The sequence below is a fragment of the Lygodium microphyllum genome, chromosome 25 (genome assembly GCF_053477565.2).
Source record: "Lygodium microphyllum isolate KBCC chromosome 25, Lygodium_microphyllum_v1.1.10, whole genome shotgun sequence".
Lineage (NCBI taxonomy): Eukaryota > Viridiplantae > Streptophyta > Polypodiopsida > Schizaeales > Lygodiaceae > Lygodium > Lygodium microphyllum.
In genome coordinates, this window is record NC_141159.1 from 79583417 (window position 1) to 79607944 (window position 24528).

General features: G+C 47.9%; 1 protein-coding gene across 2 annotated transcripts in view; it reads right to left on the reverse strand.

Annotated features, from left to right (window-relative positions):
• LOC148014417 (vacuolar protein sorting-associated protein 2 homolog 3-like) overlaps positions 1–24528 on the reverse strand; it is a 162840-nt gene that overhangs the window by 19369 nt on the left and 118943 nt on the right. For both annotated transcript variants that reach the window (XM_087667423.1, XM_087667422.1), the window contains exon 10: positions 1828–1883. In XM_087667423.1, coding sequence (XP_087523549.1) covers positions 1828–1883 — 56 coding nt within the window. The remainder of the gene's footprint in view (positions 1–1827; positions 1884–24528) is intronic.

The following is a 24528-nucleotide window of genomic DNA, read 5'->3' on the forward strand; positions in this document are numbered from 1 at the left end:
CACGAAAAGCAGTGTCCTGCAAAGTTGCCCCATTTCAAACGAAAGTGCAAAGGATGCATGCCAGAGCAATTAATGCAAAGCCATGCAGGCCTTTTCCTAGCAATGTCCCATAACATACACAAACGGTTGCGATTCATGGCCCTTAGGCTCGGAGGGATCAGAATAGTTCCCACAACGGCCATGGCATCCTTTAACAACGGCCAATGGACAGCGGGGCAATTTTCCACTTCAACCCACACCGGGCATTCACGTTGAAGAAGGTGCTGAAAGTCTACCATAGGGCGCCATGGCACAACATGGACCAAACGGCGATCAAAGAACAATGGCAATTTAGACAGTACAGAAAAAGGACATCTGGAAGGCAAGGGCAAAATTCGATAGGTCTGGCAGGGAAGACAGACGGCGCCCACTCTCTCTCGCTCGCGTACCTGCTGTACAGAAGGCCAGGGTCGTCGGGCAGGGAAAACGGCGCAGTTTCGCCCTCGCTGGCTCGCGGTCCGTCTACATGCAGGGTCAGGTCGATCCTATTCAACCCTGGGGGAAGGATTCAGGCGACGCGCAGGGCAGGGAGGCGCGCAGGGCAGGGATCCGCCATCGTCTCTCTCTCTCTCTCTCTCTCTCTCTCTCTCTCTCTCTCTCTCTCTCTCTCTCTCTCTCTCTCTCTCTCTCTCTCTCTCTCTCTCTCTCTCTCTCTCTCTCTCTCTCTCTCTCTCTCTCTCTCTCTCTCTCTCTCTCTCTCTCTCTCTCTCTCTCTCTCTCTCTCTCTCTCTCTCTCTCTCTCTCTCTCTCTCTCTCTCTCTCTCTCTCAATACCAACACTTATAATTCATCCATGACTCTTGTACTTTTTAGTAATTAATAAAATTAACATTTTTCCAAAAAAAGAGAATACACACTTTGTAAAAACCATAATAACACATGATTTCATAGAGAGCAAGTGGGAGAGCATAGTTAGCTTGTAAAACCTGCACACACAGAGAGAACGAGAGAGAGAGAGAGAGAGAGGAGGAGGAGGAAAAAAAGCAAGAGGGGAGAGAAAAGAAAGATGTGACAAGCTTAGTTGGTGGATTGAATCCCATTTCTAACTAAACATTAATATTAACCTTTTCAAAGAAATGTTACTATGACTGGAAATATCATTTCAAGTTTGTTTCTCCCACATTTTCTCGCTATTTCCTCTCCATTTTTCTGTATTTCCCTTATTTTTCCCATTTTTGTTAGCCTTAGAAACAGACGTTTCCTGTAAGCATGGTCATTTCTTGTTTTTGCATGTTTATGTTAGCCTTTGAAATGGTCACTTCTACCTGTTTTTGGGACCTAGACCCTTAGGAAACGTCTTTCCCCCTTTTACCCTTTACAACGATCATTCCTTGCGTGTATGATTCCTAAGTACAAGGATTTGGATTGGTGAAAGGGAAGAATTTTTAAGTTGTAAATGGCCTTTTCTTCAATCCCAAATAATGATTAATAATCGAAAACAATAGAGTATTGTGGGTATCAATATCCTCGATTCAAAAGAGTTGCCTACACCACAACATGACAAGGATACCACCAAAAGCATGGAGACATTAACACTCCGCGACTCAAGCTTTTCATTCAAAATTTACATCCATCCATGGATTTTCTCGTGCATTCCAAACCTAATGACATGAACTTGACTTCTACACGACTCATATTACCCTTGCATCAATCCCCTAAGCACATCAATTTCTTCTCTAAAATTGATCTCATTTATATCCAAAAAATCATACTATTAAATTCATAACACATTCAATTCAAGCTACTAAAAGAGAGAGAGAGAGAGAGTGAGAGAGAGAAAGAGATATACCTCGTACCAACTTCTGTTTGTTTGCTTGTAAGCTTTCCTTTTGGAGCTGATGAAAGCTGCAAAAAGAAAACAGACTCTCTCTCTTTCTCTCTCTCTCTCTCTCTTTTTCGTAAAAGGTAATTGTATTAATTACGGAAAAATCTCTCTCTCTCTCTCTCTCAAATGATTACTTGTATTAATTATGAAGAATGTACAAGAGTCATGACTACTAAGTATCACGCAAAGTGACTAAAGACATAATAGCATGCCATGGAGCCTAATGATCCCTAGTAAAAAGGCCTTTTCTTTAATGAAGATGTTTAAAGTAATGAAGTGGAGTATTTGCAATAGGCCTTATGACCAGCTAAGCAAATCAAAAACAAGTAGCAGATACAGATGAAACCCAAAGGCAACACAAAGTACAATGATACAGTGATAAGAAAAGGGGACCGCGTAGTGCGCACAAGAAGGGTGGTGTGAATGCTATCCAAACATGGAGCAACCACCTTTCTGAGAACACACACACACACTCTCTCTCTCTCTCTCTCTCTCTCTCTCTCTCTCTCTCTCTCTCTCTCTCTCTACATGAAGAAGCTTAGAATAGATAAATAAAAGTATTTACAATAGCCCTTCTGGCCAGCCATAAAGATCCTAACAATCACAAGTCAAGCGAAAAGGCTACCAAAACATAGCACACAAATATCATGCAAGCAACATAGTAGAAGTAGAGCAAACAATATCCAACCAAGGAGCAATCACATCAAAGAGGACCAGGTCCATTGAAACCATAGAAGAGTTCTGCCATAACAGTAATCCCCGAACACAAGTCAGACCATGGATACCCAAGGCCAAACCAAAAAAGAAGGTATTACGAGTGCACCAAATGTGCTAGAGAGCTGTCCATCTGAGAAAATATAAGAGGTAGGGATGATCTGATTTGCAAAGTGGACAAAGAAGGCATAAGAGGTAGGAATGATCTGATTTGCAAAGTGGACAAAGAAGGCATCTTGTCCAAGACCCAGGAATGGATTAATGTCTACTGCCATGTCACAAAGGTCCACACATGGAAAACAAAGCTCCAAATCTGTCTCGCTACAATGCACGAGCTCAGCATTGTTTCATATCTTCACTTTATTGATGAGATGGCACTAGACATGGATATACTCTAGATTTTTTTCTCATAGGCCATATTGGCCTTGTGTAGACATTAATATATATTTCTTTCTTTCTAGATTACTTAGGGAGGCCTCTAGGCATCGAGCTCAAGCAAGGCATAAGACCTCATGGCATGCACACGACGACCAATGGCTCACAGGAAATGGGATCAACTTGAACCACCTCCCCCACTTTTAGTATGACCTTGACTCCCCCTCCATACACCTCCCCCACATTGAGAGAATCCTACTCATGCGATAAGCAAAGATATCATACTGCAAGGACCACTTTATGAGGGATATAGTAGATGGTTTTCATTGAGAGACCTAGATACCCATTGGGAAACTCAAGATCTCCTATCATCAACTTGAGATTGAATTTGGGAGAGCAGCCCACGTCCCTAGAGTCCAGTGGATTTGCACACTATGCCGAGAGAAGGTGGAGATCAAGGACCAGAGCCTATAGTACAATCCGAGCTAAATATCACACAATATTTAGATAAGATGTCATACTACAAGGACCACTTTATGAGGACAACACCAAATGGTTTTCATTGAGAGATCTGGATAACTAGACATATACATGCCACAAGAGATGTGGATAGCCATTGGGCAACTCACGGTCTCCTCTCATCATCTTGAGATAGAGTCTAGGAGAGCAACCCACATCGATAGAGCTAAGAGAATCTACAAACTATGCCAAGAGAAGGTGGAGAGCAAGGACCACAGCCTATAATACAATCGGAGCTAAATATCACACAATATTTAGAGAAGATGTAATACTACAAGGACCACTTTATGAGGACTACAGCAGATGGTTTTTATTTAGAGATTTAGATACCTGGACGTATACATGCCACACGAGATGCTGGTAGCCATTGGGCAACTCAGGGTCTCCTCTCATCAACTTGAGATTGAGTCTGGGAGAGCAGCCCACATCACTAGAGTTGAGTGGATCTGCACACTGTGCCAAGAGAAGGTGGAGAGCAAGGACCAAAGCCTATAGTACAATCTGAGCTAAATATCAAACAATATTTAGAGGAGACACCTCCCTCAGACTAATCATAGAGTCCACACACTAGCATCGCTTGGACTAGTTCTAGTTGAAACTTGAGATTCAGACGCTCTGCACATCATTACTGCAGACACACACTCTACAAAGAGGGGATTGACAATCACAACTCACTAAATTTTTGCAAACAATGTCGACACACAGAGCGCCTACACAAAGAGGGGTGACACTCTAGAGAGCTAAGGAGATCAAAGTAGCATGCCAACCATGGTTACCAAAGAGAGAGGTGGAGGAGCTGCCAGCTACACTAGTAGTGTCTAATAGAGCTAAGGGACCACTCCAAATGCTACCTCCATTACAATCTCATCCGCTCCTGACTACATGGAGCTAGTTCTCAGTGTATCATGTTAAACCACACAGCTAGACAATTACTACTCCATTTATCCACCCCATCAAATTCTTGTTGTATCCCTACATGGGCATTGCATTATGCAAAATAGGCTGTCTATATGACCATCAAGGGAACCGAAGAAACTGCAATGTGCCAAGAAAGGAGATCTCGTGGAGGAAGCATATCTGTTAGCTCAATGATGTCAGGCTCCTAGTGAATAAGGTCTCTTAAACGGAGGAAACGAGAGAGAGAGAGAGAGAGAGAGAGAGAGAGAGAGAGAGGGGGGGGGGGGGGCAGCAAAGACTAGACTCACACGTAGATATACATCATTGTGTATTAAGCTAAAAAGGTGTATTACAAACTTAAAACCTTGATTAGCATGTTAAACAGCCCCAAAACTAAAAAATTACCAAGTATTTGCATCCCATAAGAAAACACCCAAACTTTGGGAGGATCTAAATAGGAGGCTGCTCAGCCACTTAGTCTTATAAAATATGAAGTCAACATTTCACCCACAAATATTTTGAAACCTATCTTTGAAAAGTTTCACATGTGATCCTCATCTTCCACATTCCTAAAACAATTTCCAACTCTTTTAACTCTTTTGGAAGAGTTGAAATCTTTAGGGATTTTTAAATAATGGGTTGTGCTTAGTGCTAGAAAATTTCTCTAGCAATACAATGTCAAGATTGTATGAGGATGTTGCCTTGCCTAGGGAAAAAAAAACTTGGAAGCTTAAAGCATGTATTGTGGAAACATTAAAAAGTTTACCTAGAGAGGTGATAAAATTACCCTTTGAAGATGCAAACAAAAGAGAATCAAGAAAAATGAAGTCGTATAGAAAAAGCCTTTCATAAAGACCACTTGTCAAAGAAGATAAAAAAAGAGGAAAATGAATTTCTTAACAGGTCGACTTGACAACAAAGAGGATGAATGGTCATTATGAAGAGAGAAAGAAGTACTTCATGACAGCCATGTACCAAAAGTCATGAAGGAAAAGAGAAATCAATATAAAAAGAAGGTATGCCTCAAAGTTTCTGAAGAAGAGAGAGCTAGGTACTCAAGGGAAAATCCATGATTGAGGAGTGAAGATCTCGTAGACTCCTGCCTATGTGAAAAGACCAAAGTACAAAGGACTCACAAACCAAAATGCCATGTGTAAGACTTGATTATTAATCATAATTTTCTCAATCCCACAACTGTGACTTGTTTTTGTAAATGGGAATTTGAGTCCTCATTTCAATAAGAAAAGCATTTCTTTGCTTGCTATACTTTTGTTAAAGCCTTGTTTTAGTTTTTTAGGCTTGTGGGTATTTCTTTCTAGAGAAAAATTTAGTGAGACATATCACATCTCCTTGATAATATGAGAAGAAACTTTGTGGAATTTTTTTTAATCTTAGGGATGGTGTATTCTTGAGTAAGGATAAACTGAATACTTTTTTTGTGCCTGAACATGAGAAATTGGACATGTTTTGAATGTTTGGAGGGTTTTTCTCTACCCACTTCCACATGTGCTTAAAATCAAACCACCACTTAAGAACATATTTCTTCAATATCAAATAAATGTTTAAGGGTTTTCTTCACACATTTCTGAATGCTTTGTTTCGAACCACAATGATATAGTCACAAAAGTTAGGCACATCTTACAAATTTAATTGGACGTATCACGAAAATTGTAAGGTTTTTCATGCTCTTCGATTCAAGCATGCTAAAGTATTTGTCATTAAAAACATGAAGTGAACAAGAACTAACATTTTGAAAATGTGTGGTTCTGTTTTGATTAGGTTTTGGATTCCTTCGATTTCAATTGAACTATGGTCAAAGAAGTTTGAATTTAAAGGATGAAGTTTCAAGAAGCAATTGGAAATTTATTGTGATGAATCTTAACCACTTGTGTCTAACCTATCTAAAAAGTTGTTGCAAGATTTAAGTTGTTCATGTAAGACACATGAAAACTCTTGTTGAAGACTTCTAGGGTTTGGCCTTGTGGCTCTTTGATAAAATTTCAATATGGAAAAACTCTTTGGTTTAACCCATGGGCATTAATCTTCTGAAAAGTTTGTGGCTTGTTTCTTGACTTAAGAGGTTGAGAAAGATAAAAAGGTTTCTTTGGATTTCTCTAACTTAGCATAAGCATGAAATCTTGTGTTTTGTGATTAATGTTCCTTGGAAAGATAGAAGTAGCATGATCCTTCTACAAAAAAAACATTAAAAATATTTTCGAGAGGCTTGTTAATGAGTGATCTTGTGGTTTTATACAAAGCAAAATTCAAAAGCAATCAAAATGAAACATTTGATTTCACGAATGTGTAAAAGGTTTAAAGGGATTCTTGAACCCACTGAACTTCTTGAGGCACTTCAATTTCAGAAGCTTGAAGAAGTTTTCTGCTTGATAACATCCCAAGTCAAATCACAAACACATACCAACCATCCTTTTCTTCTTCTGTTGGGTCTAGGGATTGGTTTTCATTCCACCCAAAACCTATATGTCATCCACGAACATAGAAGTAGACGCAAAAGCAGACAACACCATAGAATGAAACAAGGCATCAAAAGCAAACAACACCATAGAATCCTCTACGAATTGCAATGTCCTTTGTGTCGGGATGTAGGCAATACTAGAGAGACTAAGGAATGGAGAAGTGCTTGATCGGATAGAGTGAGCCTTTGCGGTCGCCTCATCAAAAGGTAACTCACACTATCGACTAAGCTCGCATTTTCTAATGTCTCTAAAAAGACGAGATGGGTATGTGGTCCATCAAACCAATTAGACATGCCCTCTAGAGTTGAGAACAAAACTGCCTGTGATGGTTAACCGATTGCAATATGGATCTCAGTCCTCCACTGCCCCTAATTTTCATTGCCACCGCCCTACCTTCCCCTATTCACGATTATCCAATTGAGGGACTAGGATTTGATTCTTTGGTTTAGGTTGTGTGCCTCTTGCCTTTGATTGACACTCGCCAAGATTATCAACCTTTTCACAATGTTGGCAATATCGGTTTCGCTTAGATACATTCTACCACCCGAGTTTAAGAGTAGTCTAGGTGTTCCCTTATGATTCACTTGATTGGTTTTGATTTTGATTTTGTTTCTTGTCTTTTCCTTGTTGCCCCTTCTGAAAAGTGATAGCAAGAGTCCCCTCTAAAGAGTGAGTGATCATATTATGAAATTCGTCGAAAAGCCGAGCATAAGGCAATAGTTGGCAATCAAATTCAGATAGCATAAGCATAGTGGACTGTGGAATCACTTGTTGAACAAAGTGAATGTATTTCTTTGGGAGCTTCTTCAAGAATAATGCAATGTGGCATGGTCATCAAGGGACTAGAGAGCCCCCATGGTAGAGAGTTTAGCAAGTAATCACCGATATTCAACCAACTTGACTTCAAGGTCATTCCGATCTATGATCCTAAATTCTTGGAGCTCAAGGTCAAGATTCATAAGACGGGCCCCTATCCCAAGCCGCATAATGGTCAATCAAGTGTTTCCATTGCTATGTCGGAGGTCAAAATGTTGTAGCTATGAATGAAACTCTAGGAGTAAACCTTGCATTAGCTCAACAATGGTTAAGTGATGCCTTCCAAAAATGAACAACTTCATATGGAACACAAAGAGAGTATGGTTAGGGTTCCGTCCTCCCAAAGAAAGAGATGTTTCACCAACTTCAAATTAACCTCGAGAAACAAAACTAGACGGATAAGGAGAAGAAGGTAAACTTACAAGCCTTAAGGAATCGTTGATGTTTTGCTATAAGCATATCTTCTTATGTTTACATACAGATATCAGTCCTCTTCAAGACTTAGATTGTTGTTATTAGATTGAACAATATCTTTTTCCTCTTAATTATCACCAAAATCTTACAAAGAATTAGCACAGAGCTAATACTGAAGTAAAAGCAGACATACTTAGTTCAGGAGTAGACAGAAAACGGGTTAATTTTTCAATAAGATCATCAATTCCAAGTGGAGTGTCCATGCTTCCTTCGAAATCTGTAGATCTATGCATCAAATGTAAAGAGTATCTACAAACTGGTTTACCTTCCAATAGTTGTTGAGCCCAATGCATAAGGATGAGGTCGTACTCAAGTCATACAATCACATAAGCTCTAGGAACTCCATGACAGTCGGATGTCTCTCCACCTGTGTCTAATCCTTGCGGAGCAAGCTTTAAGGCCCACTCCTACTCGGATCTTTGCATAGAGGGTTTGGAAGACTAAAGTAGTGTGGAAGTATTTGAAGTCACCTTCCCTTTGTGAACCTCTTTTTGAAGGCAAACTCTCAAATCAAAAGCCTAGCTTTCTTCTAAGAGTACCTAGCTCTAATAGCATGTCAAGAAATACTCGTCTATAGATAACAACACAATCGTACAACAAAGCACAAATTGATAAAGAACACAGTTAGTGTTAGGATAACTCAAACAAAATGAACGCAAAGGATAAATAATGAATGAATGCTATACGTGATAATCAATGCGGTTAACACACTATGCAAAGTGAATATTGACCCTTGAACTCCCATGTCTGTAGGACCAAACAAAGGGTATCAGCTGGAGAGTATGATGTATCCTGACAAATTCCGAAACACAGCAGACAGCCTCCAAAGTAGTCTAGCAGCAGCAAACAGAGCTATATGAAGGATGGATCACTGGAGCAAACAGGCAGCAAATCAGTAACACAGCCAGCTGAGATAACTTGGCAGCCAGGTGATTCCTATAATCAGCAAAATGCAGGCTGCAGGATGATGTGGCAGGGCTGGCAGCAACAAAAGCAGTCCAAAAGCAGGCTGCAGCAGTAGATCTGACAACAAATGCTAGCAGGTGGAGAGAGCTGGACAGCAAGCGCCATGTGTAGAATAGCAATAGACAGCAGCTCGAACTGAGATATCCTCCACAAACAGGGTGTGGACAGCAGAGACGTGCCAGCAATCTGCATAACAGGATTGAGGCTGAGTAGTGAGCACCCCATCTATTTATAGATGAATGGGTCCTCCCAAATTAGCATTTGGCTTAAAGGACACAGACACTCTAGGAACACTTTTTTTCTAAATGAAAGTCTGGTAGGGGCTGTAATCAAGACCTCAACAATGGTTTTATCCGTCAGATCTTTCTCCCTCAGCATATCCATTGGAGGTAGCACTTTGGGCACCTTGCCTACATCTAACCACCCAATATCTACACTGCCCAGATATGTTTGTTAGGCATATCTGCCCCTACTTTTTGTGTCATGGAGTGCCATGTGGCATTGTTAACCCCAACACGAAGAGAGCGAAAGAAAGTGGAAAAGACGCAGGGCAAAGGCGGAAAAAAGGTTGAAGAGAAAAAATGAGAAAAGGCCAAAAGCGCAAGGACAACCTTAAAAGGCCAAGGCAAACACGAAAAGGGAAAGGCACATAAAAAGCGCACCCTAAAATCTTGTAAAAGAGTGCCGGGCTCTCACCTGTGCAATTTGTAAATATAGAAGGGTAGTGAAAAGGAAACAAGGAAGATAAAGGGACAATGGAAAACAGGGCCTAGGCTATGACCGGCCATGTAAAAAAGGGAAAAAGGGGATGACCGCCCAAAAGGGAAGTAGGGTTTTGTATATAAAGTTGAAAAGTGAATGAAGAGCTCATTCTTTGGTGTGGCAAAACTAGTCTTCTTCTTCCTCTCTTCTTCTCTCCTTCTTGCTTGTGTACGCTCTTGAGAGAGGGAGTGTGAGAGTGTGAGGGAGTGAGTGTGTGTGAGAGTGAGGGATCAAGAGGGTGAAGCTCTTCACCATCTCCTCTCCCCTACTTCTCTTCTCTTCTCTTCTCTTCTCTTCTCTTCTCTTGCGCGCATGGCTATGGAGGATGGAGCTTGGAGATGGAGGAGGCTTGAGGATGCTTGAGCTAGCATCGAGAATCGTGGAGCTACCAGAGTGTGAGAGAGAGGAGGGTACTCGATCGAGCATCAAGGTAAGTTCACTGCATTTGTAGGATCGACGGCGCATAGACTAGGTGAGAGATAGCTATGAGAGCTCGCTTGGAACGCTTGAAACAATAAGCGGTCCGTGGGTCTTGGCGGTTGAGCGAAAGCTCCCACATTTTGGTTCCGTTGCCGGGACCAACGGATTCAAGCTCGAGCACTCGCGTGCCTCATATCGAGCATCGAAGTAGGGTATTCACCCTGAAACGGAGCTTGAGATAGGTAGGAAGTCGGGTGTTTTTGATCTTCAGAATAGGTAAGTATTTTGGAATAATCTGGTTATTAATGACTGGAAAACATGGTGAAATTAGTTCAGTGTTTTGCTTTCGATTCAGGATGTGTTTAGGATAGATTAGCAGTAGGAAATCACACACGAAGAGGCAGAGGGCTACTGCTGTGAAACAGGGGGAAAACCACAGGAAACGAAAGGAAAAAATGGAGTAAATGCATAGGTAAAGGCATAGGAAACGCCAGGGAAGGAATCTGTAGTGTGTAGGGCAGAACTAGCTGGGTATAAACTCTGGGAGGGCAAGAGAACCCCATTTCCAACCAACGAAGAGTGAGAGAGATAGAGAGTGAGAGAGTGAGCGAGCTGGGCAGCCGTCCGATCGACCAGAGCTAGGAGGACATCGCATTCAGCGACACCCAGGTAACCGATCTCCTCCGCACCACTTCAACTCCGTCGCTGGTTAATCGCATGACCAATAGGATAAAACACCTAGTGAAAATCGAGCAAATCTGTGTGCGCAACTCATCGGACCGGCGGAATCGGACGTCCGACCCAGTGTCCGATTTCCAGAATCGGACACTCGGACAACCGTCCGATCGGAACAACCCGTCCAATCACTAGGCTCGGACCAACTAGTCTGATCGGACGTGCCACGTGGCACTCGGACCAACCGTCCGATTTTTAGAATCGGACGCTCGGACCAACTTGTCCGACTCAAACACTCGAACCACTCGGACGCTCTGACTCGGACCCACCCTATCCGATCGGACAAAGTAATACACGTCACCAGTCGGACTACCTGTCCGGTCCGATTCCCAGAATCGGACCCATCCATAATCGGACCACTAGGAATCGGATCACCCGGTCCGATCGGACCGCCCAGAATCGGACCGATTCCTCGAACACCTGCCCGTCCGATTCTTGAGAATCGGACACGCGGACCTTAAGACTACTACTCCGCCCTGACATACCTGGTCCGATTCCCACAATCGGACCACTGGTAAATCGGACGTCCGATTCCCAGAGTCAAACCAAAACAAAACTTGACCCATCCAGGGACACACTGGGGCACTCCCCCAGCAACCCACCCCCACGTGAGCGACAGGAAGCAACATAGGACCCGGGGACTCGTAGAGCGGCCAGGACTAGAGTAGCAAAGCCTGTCAGGCCCAAAACGAGCAAGAGTGAGTAAGACGCTGGGGAATCACTCACAGCACTCTGGTTGAATTTCCGCACTTGAAGAACACTTAGGAAAGCCGAAAGCCTGATTGAGCACAAGTGCACAAGGAACAACACACTCACGAGTGACCATAAGTTGAGCGCTGCATTCAAAAATTAAAAATAACTCACTCAGATAAATCGCCCAAAAGACCCACCACTAGGAGAAGACCCAAGGTGTAAGCAAACGCGCGGAGCGCAAGGTAGGATCAAGCAAGGAGCGACAACGACAAGGATCTGACTTACAACCAGGCGCAAGAGTCCAACCATGACAGAGGGAGGCTCAGATCATCGGTTTACAGGGGAGTTAGATGTTAGCGCATTTCCAGAAGCCATACAGCAAATGGTGAGCAGTTACGATACGCATGCCAGGTACGAACATCGTGGCAGGACGGCAGAGGCAATCATTGCGGACCTAGAGGAGGAGAGGAGGCTAGCCCGCAAGGCATTGCAGGGCATAGTCGAGTACAACAGGGACCAACAAGCCAGGAGCCTAAGGCAGAGCATGGAGCTGCATGAGGTGTAGCGAGTGCTGAACTTGGCTGGCCGAAACCGGACAGACCAGGAAAGAGCACTAGAGGAAGAACTGACACTGGGCGAGCTCCTCATGAAACGGCTGCTCGATAATACCGCAGTGGAACAGAATGCCACTCCGCTAGCAACCTCGCTGCTTGCAGGGCAAGGGGCAAACCAGGGCTCAAAGAGCCAAGCCAAAATACCTATTGTCGCCAAGCAACTCGACAAGTACCAACCACCGGACGACCCGTACAGCTTTGTCGAGCAGTTTGAGCAAGTCTGCGAAGCCAATGGCCTCAACGACCAGGCCCAACGTTCGCAAGCATTCGGACTTTGCTTAAGCGATAAGGGTAGGACGTGGTATACGAGCCTAGATGCTATAGAACGAGCCAACTTCAATAACCTCAAGAATCTTTTTGTCAAGAGGTTTGCCGAACCCGGATACTCTGACAACCTGCTAGTGCGCCTGATGAACGTCGAGCAGAAGGAGAGGGAGGGCATCCGCGACTATGTGACCCACGTGAGAAGCCTCCTTAAGAGAATCCCCTTAGGCGAAAGACCGACTGACAGGGCACTGTCAACCGTATTCATCAGCGGGATTCGGGATGAAGAGTTGTACAAGGCACTAGCAGGCAACTCGAGCTTGCAACGGGACGTGGTGGCTAGGGTTTTTGAGGAAGCCATTAGGGTTGATGACCAGCTGAAAGAGCGGAGCTCCAGGAGCTCAAACTTAGAAGAAATCAACCCACGGAGTTTAGAACGAACACCAACCTCTAGCGAGCGATCCAACACATCGTCCCAAGATAAGGGGAAGGTCGCCGAGACGGACCACGGCTTAGCCGAGGTCAAGACGGAACTGGCCAAAATACAAGACATGTTGAGGCGACCTACGCGTCCGCACGTCCAGTGCGTGTACTGTAGAGGGAACCACCTGCCAGCAGAATGTCAGGACCCCAGGTCAAGACCCTGCGCTAACTGTGGAACGTTCGGCCACGATGCCGCACATTGTAGACTACCACGAAGACTACCATACACGCAACCCTACGGCCAGCTCTACCCGGCTAACAGGCCACAGCCATTCTTTGGAAGGGGAGCCCCGCTAGCCCTACCAGCGCCTAACGACATCAAGCCAGCGGTCCCTAGGCTGGACATAAATCCTACCAATATTCCTAGACCGCCTGGTCCCTATGTGACCCACCCACCGAGCGATGCTCCCGTGCATTACGTGGAGGAGCCTAGTGACGAAGAAACCTACATATACCCTTACGTCTCGCATGACGATGAGGGCAATGCAATCCTCATGGATTACCGACCGGTGCCGGTGATGGCATTAGGACAAGGACGGGGTAGAGACCTGGGAGGGCAGCCACAGGATCCGATCACTTGTTGGACGTGTGGACATCCCGGTCACGTCTCATCACGCTGCCCAGAAAGAGAGCAGCAAAGTAGGGACAAAGCTGACCAAAGGTGCGTAGAGTGCGGAATCACCCACCTTTTCATAGACTGCCCAAAACGGAAGCCGCCTTCTGGTCCAGCTAATTTGCCTTCCGTCCCGCTGGGACTGTTTGGTGTTGGAAACCCCGATGGGGAGGCCACACCTATCCCCCTCCGAGTGATGACCCGAGCACAAACGAAGCAGGCCGGCGTCTCTCTGCCAGGACCTAGCAATCTCGACGCGACCTCAGTAGGAAAGAAGAGCCGTAGGCGGAAAAAGAAGAGATCAAAGGCTAAGGTCGCACTAAAAACCGACAGCGTTACGACCTTACCCCAGGGAAAGAAAGTCTCAGACGCAGAGGCAGAGACTTCAGCCCCTAACACTGCCCAAAAGGAAAGCGCTAAGGTAGGGGAATACCCACACCCCAAGCGGCAATTGGAAGCCATAGAAAAGGTGAAGGAATGGGTGAGGGAGGCTCAACAGCACCTCAAGGATGTCGAACCCATCACGGAGGATGAGATTGATGATCTCTCCAGCATGAGTGCGCCGCTATCACTACCCCAACCTAAGTCTGCCGAGGCGTCTACACCACAGGCAGTGCCGTCAAGGCCAAGCCTAGACATAACGAACCCGCAGGACGGCCGTGGCCATTGGCCCGGACAGTCTGAACGAAGGAAAGGACGAGTGTTTAGCAATCTCCTAACCACACTAGTGACCACCCCTATAACGGTTGATCTGGGAGAGCTGCTCAGGCAGCACTCTGCCCTATGGCAGGACCTCAAACATTGGGTCGAGAGACCACACGAGCAAGCTCCGGCAGATGCTCAAGACCAGGATGCGGAAACGCACTTACCAAGTTTGACGCTACACTCCGGCCCTAAATCCTTGCACGTCAACGCCTTCTGGGAGGGCTCGGAGATGCACGCAGTCCTGCCAGTCCTAGCCCTGGGAGACGCAACGAGAAGGGGGATTGTAGACACAGGAGCTGGGGTTAGTGTGCTTAACCACGCGGTGTTACAGAAGTGGGGAAACCCGCTTGTCGAAGCTGCTCGGTTCAACGTCACACTAGCAAACGGTATGCGAGTGAAACCATTCGGGGTCTTGAAGAATTGGCCAGTAAAGATTGCAGGAGTCCAGTTCTCTGTCGACTTTATCGTCATGAAGGGAGTGGACTATGATATCTTGTTGGGTCGACCCTGGATGCGCAATGCTAGAGTTATCGAAGACTGGGGCAACAGCTTGATCTTCCTGGGCAACCGAACTAACGCTGTGAGAATAGAGGTGGACACGTGGAAGACCTCGCCAGTCGACCTAGACGCCATCTCTACTCTACTCAAGGGAAATACCCAGGACAAGGAACCCTATGGGTCCTTAACTAAGTATATTCCTTGCCCAGAGGACGAACGGGACTGGATGCACGTTGTCGCTATACTCGACCTGCCGTTCTCAGATCATGAGGCGTACGAGCAGGCTGTCAAAACAGTTGGCAAGACAAGAGAAACATTGCCTACACCTGTCTACATGATGGCAGCAAGCCTCCATGAAGGGCCTAAACCTGTCACTTTCCAAGTGCCTACCAACAGGAGAGAACTCCAGGGAATACTGGGGCACTTAACGGACCGACTGGCACGCAACGCAGCCACCAATCTCAAGCCTCTCCAAGACCTCTTGGAAGAACCCGAGTGGAAGTGGACTAGGGTACACGAACTGAACCTCAGGTGCAACTAGGCGTTGGTCCCCGACCAACAAGACGAGGCAGAGCAGGCCTTGGGGGACGATGAGCAGTCTAGCGAGGCAGATTCCGGTGACGAATACGAAGATTGCCAACCCTTCGATGAAGGAAGTGAGGGTGAGATGGACACCGTAGAATATGACACCGAAGGGCGAGAGATTGAGCAAATCCGGGCAGATGCTAAGCCGCAGACGAGACCAGCCCTTAGAACGAACCAAGGAGTCATGTGTGTGAAATGTGATCGTGCTTAGTTGGAACAGATGGGAGCTGTGGATTTTAAGCAAGCCGGCCTGACCCAACCAGGAACGGCAGCAATGCTTAGAACCGAATCGCCATCCGAACTGCGGCCGCCAGGGGAGACCACCTCCTCTAGTGAAAATGGGGAATTCAACTCTGAATCTGAAGTTACTTCAGATGATGACCCAGAAATCCCTAGGCCACCCATGACCAGGCGCACCAAGGAAGACTTACCCATCCACCTGAGGCGCAGACGGTTACGACAGAATGAAGCTAAGCGTCCCAACGATGTGTGATCAGAGGAACAAAGGAAGCCACAAGACCTCCCTAAGCGCTTTTCAAAATTCAAAAGAGGGGACAGGGTGGTGGTTCTGCTAAGTGCCAAGCACCAAGGGCAAACCCACGAACCAATCGAAGGGCCAGCCAAGGTCAAGGAGGTAAACCTAGCCCTGGGAGGGGAAGCACCCCGACCAGTGTTCATTGCCGAGGACTTGACCACTGAAGAAGAATCCAGCCTTGTCACTCTTTTGCGGGAGTACCACGACGTATTCGCTTGGTCTTTAGATGAGCTACAAGGGGTAGATCCGAGTGTTATGACTCACAACATACCCATGACAACGGATGTAACGCCGGTCAAGCAGCGACCATACCCCATGAATCCAAAGCACGCCCATGCTGTCAAGGAGAAAATTGACAAGCTGATGAGAGCCGGATTTATTTACGAAATTGAGCACACGGACTGGGTGTCACCCATAGTCATTGTGATGAAGAAAAACGGCAAGATTCGAGTGTGCGTCAATTACAAGAAAGTAAACGCCGCGACAAAGAGAGACAACTACCCCTTACCGTACACCGAGCACATGCTTGAGAGGGTGGCAAGTAAGGAAGCCTACAGTTTTCTGGATGGCTTCTCGGGGTATAATCAGGTACAAGTGCACCCTGCGGATAGGCACAAGACCGCCTTCACCACTGAGTGGGGCGTCTTTGCATACGTAGTCATGCCATTCGGGCTAACCAATGCCCCCGCCACCTTTCAACGCCTCATGTGAACCATATTCAAGGACATGCTTCGCAAGGAGTTAGAGGTCTTCGTCGATGACCTGTGTGTCCATTCGACCTGGAACCAACATCTCGAAAAACTCCGCGCGGTCTTTGAACGGTGTCGTTTATACCGTCTCTCCCTCAACCCCCTGAAATGTCAGTTTTGGGTGAAGCACGGATGCATCTTGGGACACGTGGTGTCCAAGAACGGCATTGCCACGGACTTCTCAAAGGTCAAGGTCATCCTGGACCTTCCACCCCCAAGTAATTACAGGGGAGTTCAATGCTTCTTAGGTCACACAGGATACTATCGGCGGTTTGTACTGAACTACGCGCTGATCGCTAGGCCATTGTACAAACTGCTAATTGTCTTCGAGTGGACTGAAGCATGCCAACGAGCCTACGAGGAACTGAAAAAAGCCCTAACAATGGCACCTATCCTACGATCCCCAGATTGGACTATGACTTTTCAGGTACACATCGACGCCTCTAAGTTTGCCGTGGGGGCAGTGCTGTGCCAACCTGGTGAGCATAACTTAGATTACCCAGTGAGTTTTGCTAGCAGGCAACTCACTGAGACAGAGATGAATTATTCGACAACGGAAAGGGAGGGATTAGCCATGGTATTCGCTGTGAAGAAGTTCCGGCATTACCTACTAGCCACCCCCTTCACCTTCTTTGAAGACCATCAAGTCCTGCTCTATCTAGTCAACAAACCTTGCGCTACAGGACGTATAGCCCGATGGCTTCTCCTGCTCCTGGAGTTCGACTTCTCAGTGGTGGTACGGAAGGGAAAACAACACTACATGGCTGACCATCTGTCCCGTATACCCACAGGAGAAGCTGTTGGACAAGGCATCGCGGACGAGTTACCAGACAGCCACTTATTCCACGTATCCAGTGAAAAAGACCTATTCAGGGCCGATCTGACACCATACTGGGCAGACGACATAGTCCAAGTGCTCGAGCATAGGCTGTCCAAACGACCAATAGAACGGGCACGGCTTAGGCGCTTAATCCTGAAAATCCAGCCCTATCAGTTGATTGCAGGCCAGCTCTATAGGCTGGGGCAAGACGGTCTGCTACGTAGATGCGTATGTGAGCATGAGATACACGATGTGCTCTCAGAGGCACACAACGGTATTGCAGGAGGACACTTTAGCGGGGACACTACAGCACAAAAGGTGTTGCAGTCCCAGCTATGGTGGCCCACACTCTTCCGCGATGCCTCACAATTTGTCAAACATTGCAACGAGTGCCAACGGACAAGGGTCCCGGTCCGTAAAGATCAGATGGAGTTAACCCCGGTTATCGCTCGCCAACCTTTCGAAAAATGGGGAATTGACTTCATAGGATCCATCAGCCCCGCGGCACAATATTCACAGGCTAGATACATCTTGGTGGCCACGGATTACCTCACCAAATGGGCGGAGGCGAGGGCCACGCGCAAAAACGACGCTAGAACAACTGCCAAGTTTTTATGGGAGCAAGTAATCTCGCGTTTTGGTTGCCCCATCGAATTGGTTAGCGACCAGGGAACGCACTTCATCAACGAAGTGATAGCCCATCTCCTATCAACCTTCCTCATCATCCATCGCAAATCCTCACCATACTACCCTCAGGCTAATGGCCAGGCTGAATCAACCAACAAAATTCTCATCATTGTCCTAACCAAAGTAGTCTCAGCCTCACGAAGTGACTGGGATAACAAGTTGATGGCAGCCCTGTGGGCCTACCGAACAGCTTACAAGACGGCCGTCGGACAAACGCCTTTTAGCTAACCTATGGGAGTGAAGCTATTCTCCCATTAGAATTCTTCGTCCCTAGCCTGCGGATAGCACTCCAAGAATGATGGGAAGAGAGGGAGGCATGGACGCAATGCTTGGTCGAGCTAGAAAGCCTATCAAAGGTTCGTCTCCTAGCCACCCATGCGCTTATCTGTGAGAAAGCCAGAAGCAAAAGCTGGTTTGACAAACACGTCAAGCAACGAGAGTTTGAGCCGGGTGACCTAGTGCTCCTCTATTCAGTTAAAGGACACAAACAAAATATGAAATTCAAAGGTCTCGGACCCTTTAAGGTCCGCACAATCAGCCGAACTGGTAATGTCGAGCTGGAAACACTGGATGGTGAGGGAATAGGCTTCTTCAACGGCAATCGAATCAAGAAGTACTATCTGCCCACTCACCCGCTGCATGAACAACCAATGGTGGAAACGCCCATTAAAATACGAGTAGCCACACTTACGGAAATCTGCGAGAATGAGGAGGAGCCTGTAGAACCCGCCTACCTCCGCATCACGGTCACGGCCAAGCAGACGTGCTCCTTCAACGCCCTGATTGACAAGGGGACGGATTTTAACATTTTGACGCATGAGCATTGGACCCAACTTGGCGCACCAATGCTTCATCCCACAACAGCCAGATTGAACCCATACGGGGCCCAATCCTACCCGATCCTCGGCACATGCAGAGTTGCCGTTTCTATCGAGACTGAAACTATTCCCATGCTATTTTATGTCCTACCCGATGCCAGGAATGCAAGCACAGAGTCATTGCTCGGGCGAACTTTTAGAAAGCAAACCCGTTGCAATGTTGATTATGAGTCACAACGCATCCACCTAACAATCGGGAGTGTACCTATTGTCACGACTTTCAACAAGGGCCTCGTAACCCCAGCACCGCTCACGGGGCCACCGATAGAAATAGCCGCACCTAGGACTAAGGAAGAGGGCCGTACATATCTACTACACCCAGATCCCCACGCACCGCGGCCCGCCACACCCAAAGCAAAACCCCAACAGACTCGCTTGCAATGGGTGCCTAAGAAGCCTCGAGACCGGCCTAGAACCAGACGCGCGTGTCCATGGAGCACCTACAAACCTAAACCTAGGAGACCAAGACGCCATCATCACAAGCGCCGCGTGATTAAACAAATATGGGTCCCTAAAATCCTCCTGCATGCACAAGGCTACTATGAGGGGAATGCCTCACTGTGGATCCCCAAAATCCCAACTGACACAGGCCCTAGTTCTATGTCAACCTCAAGGCCTTGTCCCCTGACACCTCAAGACCACGAATCGCAGGGTCCACCCCAGTTATCCGACTCCTTTGCGAGTCAACCCACGGGCGTCACACACGCCCAACGACCCAAGCAACGGCCATCACCACAGCAGGCATCACCCAACCCACCCAACCCGCAACTCAGCAACCCTGCTGACCGCAGTAGCATAGCCCCTAAGATCAAACCCGACCCATCCGTCCAACCAACGCCCGGGTTGCTGACTCAAACAAGCCCCCAGCTGCAGCTCTGTACTGACAGAACCTCCAGCTCCAGCAAACCCCAACCACCCGCTGGCCTTAAGCCTTCCTATGAACGGAAGTCATTCCTAACGCTGGCCGCTGACCTCGCCGAGGACACGGGGGATGATGTCATGGACTGCATCAAACAGCTCGATGCCACCTTTGTTGCACTGGCCCTCAGCTATGACCGCCTGGACTTGGGACTATTAGCAGAACCCCTTGCAACTGACGTACGCACTATGCCTTGCTCTTGGGAGACTTTTGAATTCGCCTTTGCACAAGCTTCTCGCTCTGCCGCTAAGCTGCTCGCTCGCGAGGTCTCCAAAGAGCAAGCCATTAAGCAACGCCTCATCCCATTATTTGACCCACGCACGACGTCCGGCCTCACTAGCCAAGAAACCACAAGGTTGTTCCACCTGACGGACACGGAATCACCCTTCTTGAAGCAGTGGTACGCTCTTCGATTGAAATGGGCAGTTGAGGGATGCCGCATAATGACCAATGCCGAACAACGCCGAGCCATCAAGACGGCCGAGTATGATCCCACATACGTCGCGCCCACCTTGTATCGAGTGTTAACCACTCTTCGAGGCGATCATATCTTAGGGTACCCCTATCTCAACCGCATCCTGACAGAAGAAGAGCTCCACATCGCAAGTCGGGTCAACTCCGGTGATTTCCTCACCGATGTCCTCACATACATCACCCACGTAGGCATCCGACCCTGTGACCTGGACCACTCTGCACACGTAGAATATAACCCCAACTTCTAGCATTGGCTCCTCCACAAATAAACATGAACGCCTTGGGCCCACAACCTCCAATCCTGGGACGGATTTTTCTTTTCCACAAGGGGGATGGGGCAGTAAACAGGATTAAAACTAAGAAGTAAACCAAGTATGAAGGTTAAAACTAAAAAGTGAACCAAGCATGAAAAGGCTCCAAATTAAAATGACATACAGAAATAGGTGATAGAAGTTTGAAAGGAAAAATCACAGTTATGAACGATAAAATCTGCTATGGTCGTCCAACAAATTGGTTGCCAAAAATACTAAAAAGTTAATTGACTGAATGTACAGGTGGCGACCATGGCAGGTCAAGACAAAGCTGGCAAACTCCCTTTCTCGGAGGAAGAACAGGTGCGGTACGGCCTCACTGTGGAAACCAGAGCATTCAATCAGCTGAAGTTCCGCCACATATTCAACTTGGAAGACGTGGTTATTGAGGAACCAGCGGTACGACGGATCATAGAGCAATGCCACTTACAAAGGTATCTGGACGCAGTGGGCCAGAGGATAAACTACACCCTGTGCGCCGAGTTCCTGCGCACCTTCAACAAAAACATGGGGCACCGTCACGGTGCGGGACAGGGAAGCCACCAGACAGATGCAGGTTGAACTGACCCCTGAACTGATAGAAAGGACACTCGGGCTTCCGAACAAGGTGGAGAAGAAACCAAAAAGGGACGTCTATGCCATGTTGGGAATGGACAAAGTGAAGGTCCACACCAACGACGGAGTCAACCTGGCAGACATCCCTGATCCAGAGATTCAACTGCAGGCAAAAATGATGCATACCCTATTTTCGAGTCAACGGTACAACAGCATCATGTCCAGGATCAATGTGCCTCTACTCGAAAGCATCGCTGCTCAGGCACTGGATGAGGTGAACCTCAACGGGTTCGTGAGAAGGACGATTGAGGCCTCGGCAAAGGCCCTGGCAACAGGAGAAAGGGCCGTAGCAGGAGAATCCCCTCCACCTCGATCAACCCGCAAAGCCTCATCCTCCAAGGCCTCCACCATAGGTTTTGGAGGTGCCCTCACTGCGATCATCCACGAGGCAATAGGGCAGGGAAGAGCGGGAGAGGACAAACAGGGAGATGGCGGAAAAGGTGGCGAATCGCTGTCGCAATCCCAGCCTCAGGCGGAAGAGCAGTCTGATGAAACAGAAACGGACACCGACGAGGAGGGAGAACCCCATGCTGCACCAGAAAGGAAAGCGGAGCAACGGACTAAAGCCCTGCACGGAAAGAGAGAGGAGGAGCGAAGGAGAAAAGAGAAGAAAGAGCTCGAATGGGCCCGAAGAGAGTGGGTAAGGGAAGAGGAGGAAAGAAGAAAGAGGGCTGAGGAGGAGCTGAGGAGGAGCTGAGGAGGAGGGAAGAAGAAGAATTGGAGCCAGTCAGACCAGTCTCCCCTCTCCTTGTACCACCCATGCAAGCCACCCCCCTCAGGGTGACACCCCCTACCACCGCCGCCCTGGGGCACACCCCAAAGATCGATGAAAGCAACGTGGTCACCTGGTTGCAATTCTTGGTGGAAAGAGAGTTGGCAAGGAAAGCAGCCGGGGCCACCCCAGTTTCAGGTGCCAAAAGGGCAGCGACGGCCGAGCTGGAGCCAGGGCCAGAAGTGAAAAGACAAAAAGTGGAGGAGATTGCCACCACTACGATCATGTCCTACTCCCCACCTCCAATAGGCCACTACGATGACTACGTGAAGGAGCTGCTCGCGCAATTGCAAATGGCCAGGCAAGAAAGGAGGATGGCGGTGGAGGAGCTGGCAGCAGAACGCGAATCACAAGCCGCCCTCCAACTGGACAGAGTGAGGCAGATAACAGAATATCAAAAGGAAATCGCTGTGCTTAGGGAGGAGGCCAGTACCAAGAAGGCGGAGGAGCTAAAAGCCCTGAAGGAGCGCGACGCTGCCTGGGAGGGAAGAAGGAAAATCCTAATGGAGCATCTCACCAGGGAGAGGGAGACAACTGCCCACCTTCAACGCAAGAATGACCAGTTATCTGCAGCCAACTTGGAGGCGCAGAGTCAGCTTGAGAAAATTAGACAAGAGGTTGCAGAGCTGGATCAGTTAAGGGCAGAACAGGTGCGCAGGTTGCAGGCAATGCGGGACCAACTCAACGAGCAGATCGCAGAGGAGCACCGAGAGCAGTCCCGCTTGCGCCATAAGCTTGAAGCCCAACAACAACAATTTATGGCGATGACCGTCCAACAGGGGGAAAGCCTGGAAGACATGGAGAGGAGGGCAAAGGAATGGTCCAATCATAACGAGCAGAGAGTGCGGGACTTAGCACGCCGGCTGGCCAAGGCTGAGGAAGACAGAGTGATGGCTGAAAACCAGGCAGAGGCAGCCTAGCTTGCTATGATAGCTCAGCAGCGCACTTTTATCAACACGCTGCTCCACGCCACCCAATCAGAAACAGATGAGGCCAATGATCAGCTGCAGAGAAAGCTAACCATTGCGCGCAGGGCCCTCACCACGGCAGGCCTGCACGTACCACTGCAGCTAGGAGGCCCGCCGCAGAGCCTAGAAGAACAAAGAAAATATCTGGCACAAGTAGGACTGACAACACAGGAGATGGACGACCTTGGGTTCACTGAGGAGAAAACACAGGAGGAGGAGCAAGCGGAAGGGGGTGAACTAGAGCTTAACCTAGGGCCTCAAGGAGAGGAATATGTTCCACCACCCCCTCAACCCCAACAAACCGAAGTGCCACCCCATGACACATCTGCCGAGCGAAGAGCGGCCCACACCACCCGAAGGAAGGAGATGGTGGAGAAGGCAAGAAGAAAGCTGAAGGCCAGACCTGCCCAGAAACAGCCTGCCCCTTTCCCGCTGCGCACCCAAGACTCCCCCGCTGAATACCGCGCTGAAATGATTATCTGGGAGCAGCAGGAGTATAGCCGAGACCCCTTCGATCTACGCTTCGAGTTTCCCACCGCCTTGAATAGGGTGCTGCCCATTCAGTTGGTGGAGGATGTCATCGCCATGGGGGCCCGGCTCAAGGCTAAATGGTTAGCAGAGCGTGAGGCCCACCCAACTGCTTGGGGAACCAAGGAGCGCGAGTTTTGGCAAGACAAAGTCCTCCAGGTACCTCGCACAGTGGAAGGCTATAATTGCCAACCCACCTGGAGGCGGCGCATTTTTGACATCAACCAGGAGGCATGGATGGCGTTTTGCAACACCCTCCCTTCAGAAAGGAACGACCCCACCTTTATGCCGTATCCTCGAAGGGTAGGAGTGGATTTTAACCCGTCCATCCACGACAGGTTCGACTTCCCCGTCATTTATAATGCCAATACCACTTCCCATAGGAACGCTCTTCTCTTCACCCTTCCCGACTTGTACAGCTCTATAGATAAATTCATTAACGAATTCACCTCTTGCCCCGACCCAGCATTCATCACCACCTGTAACTACCTTAGGTTAATTAGAATCCTAGTACACTAGGAACCCGCATCCCAAGAACGCCACCTTCCACCCCTCTATTTTGACCCCAATGCCATAGACAGCACCACCATGACCCATCTCATGATGCGTGTTGCTCTTTTGCCATTCTTCTGTGGTGCACTGCTGGAAGACATGAATGACAGCAAATTCACACAGTGCAACCACCCCTTTCTCTCCACCACCACCCTTAAAACCCGCCTCCACATTAAGGGCTACTTGCTAAGCCGAAAATTCCTTAACAAGGTCCCCCGCCCTCCGCCCTCCGCCCACCCTTACCCAC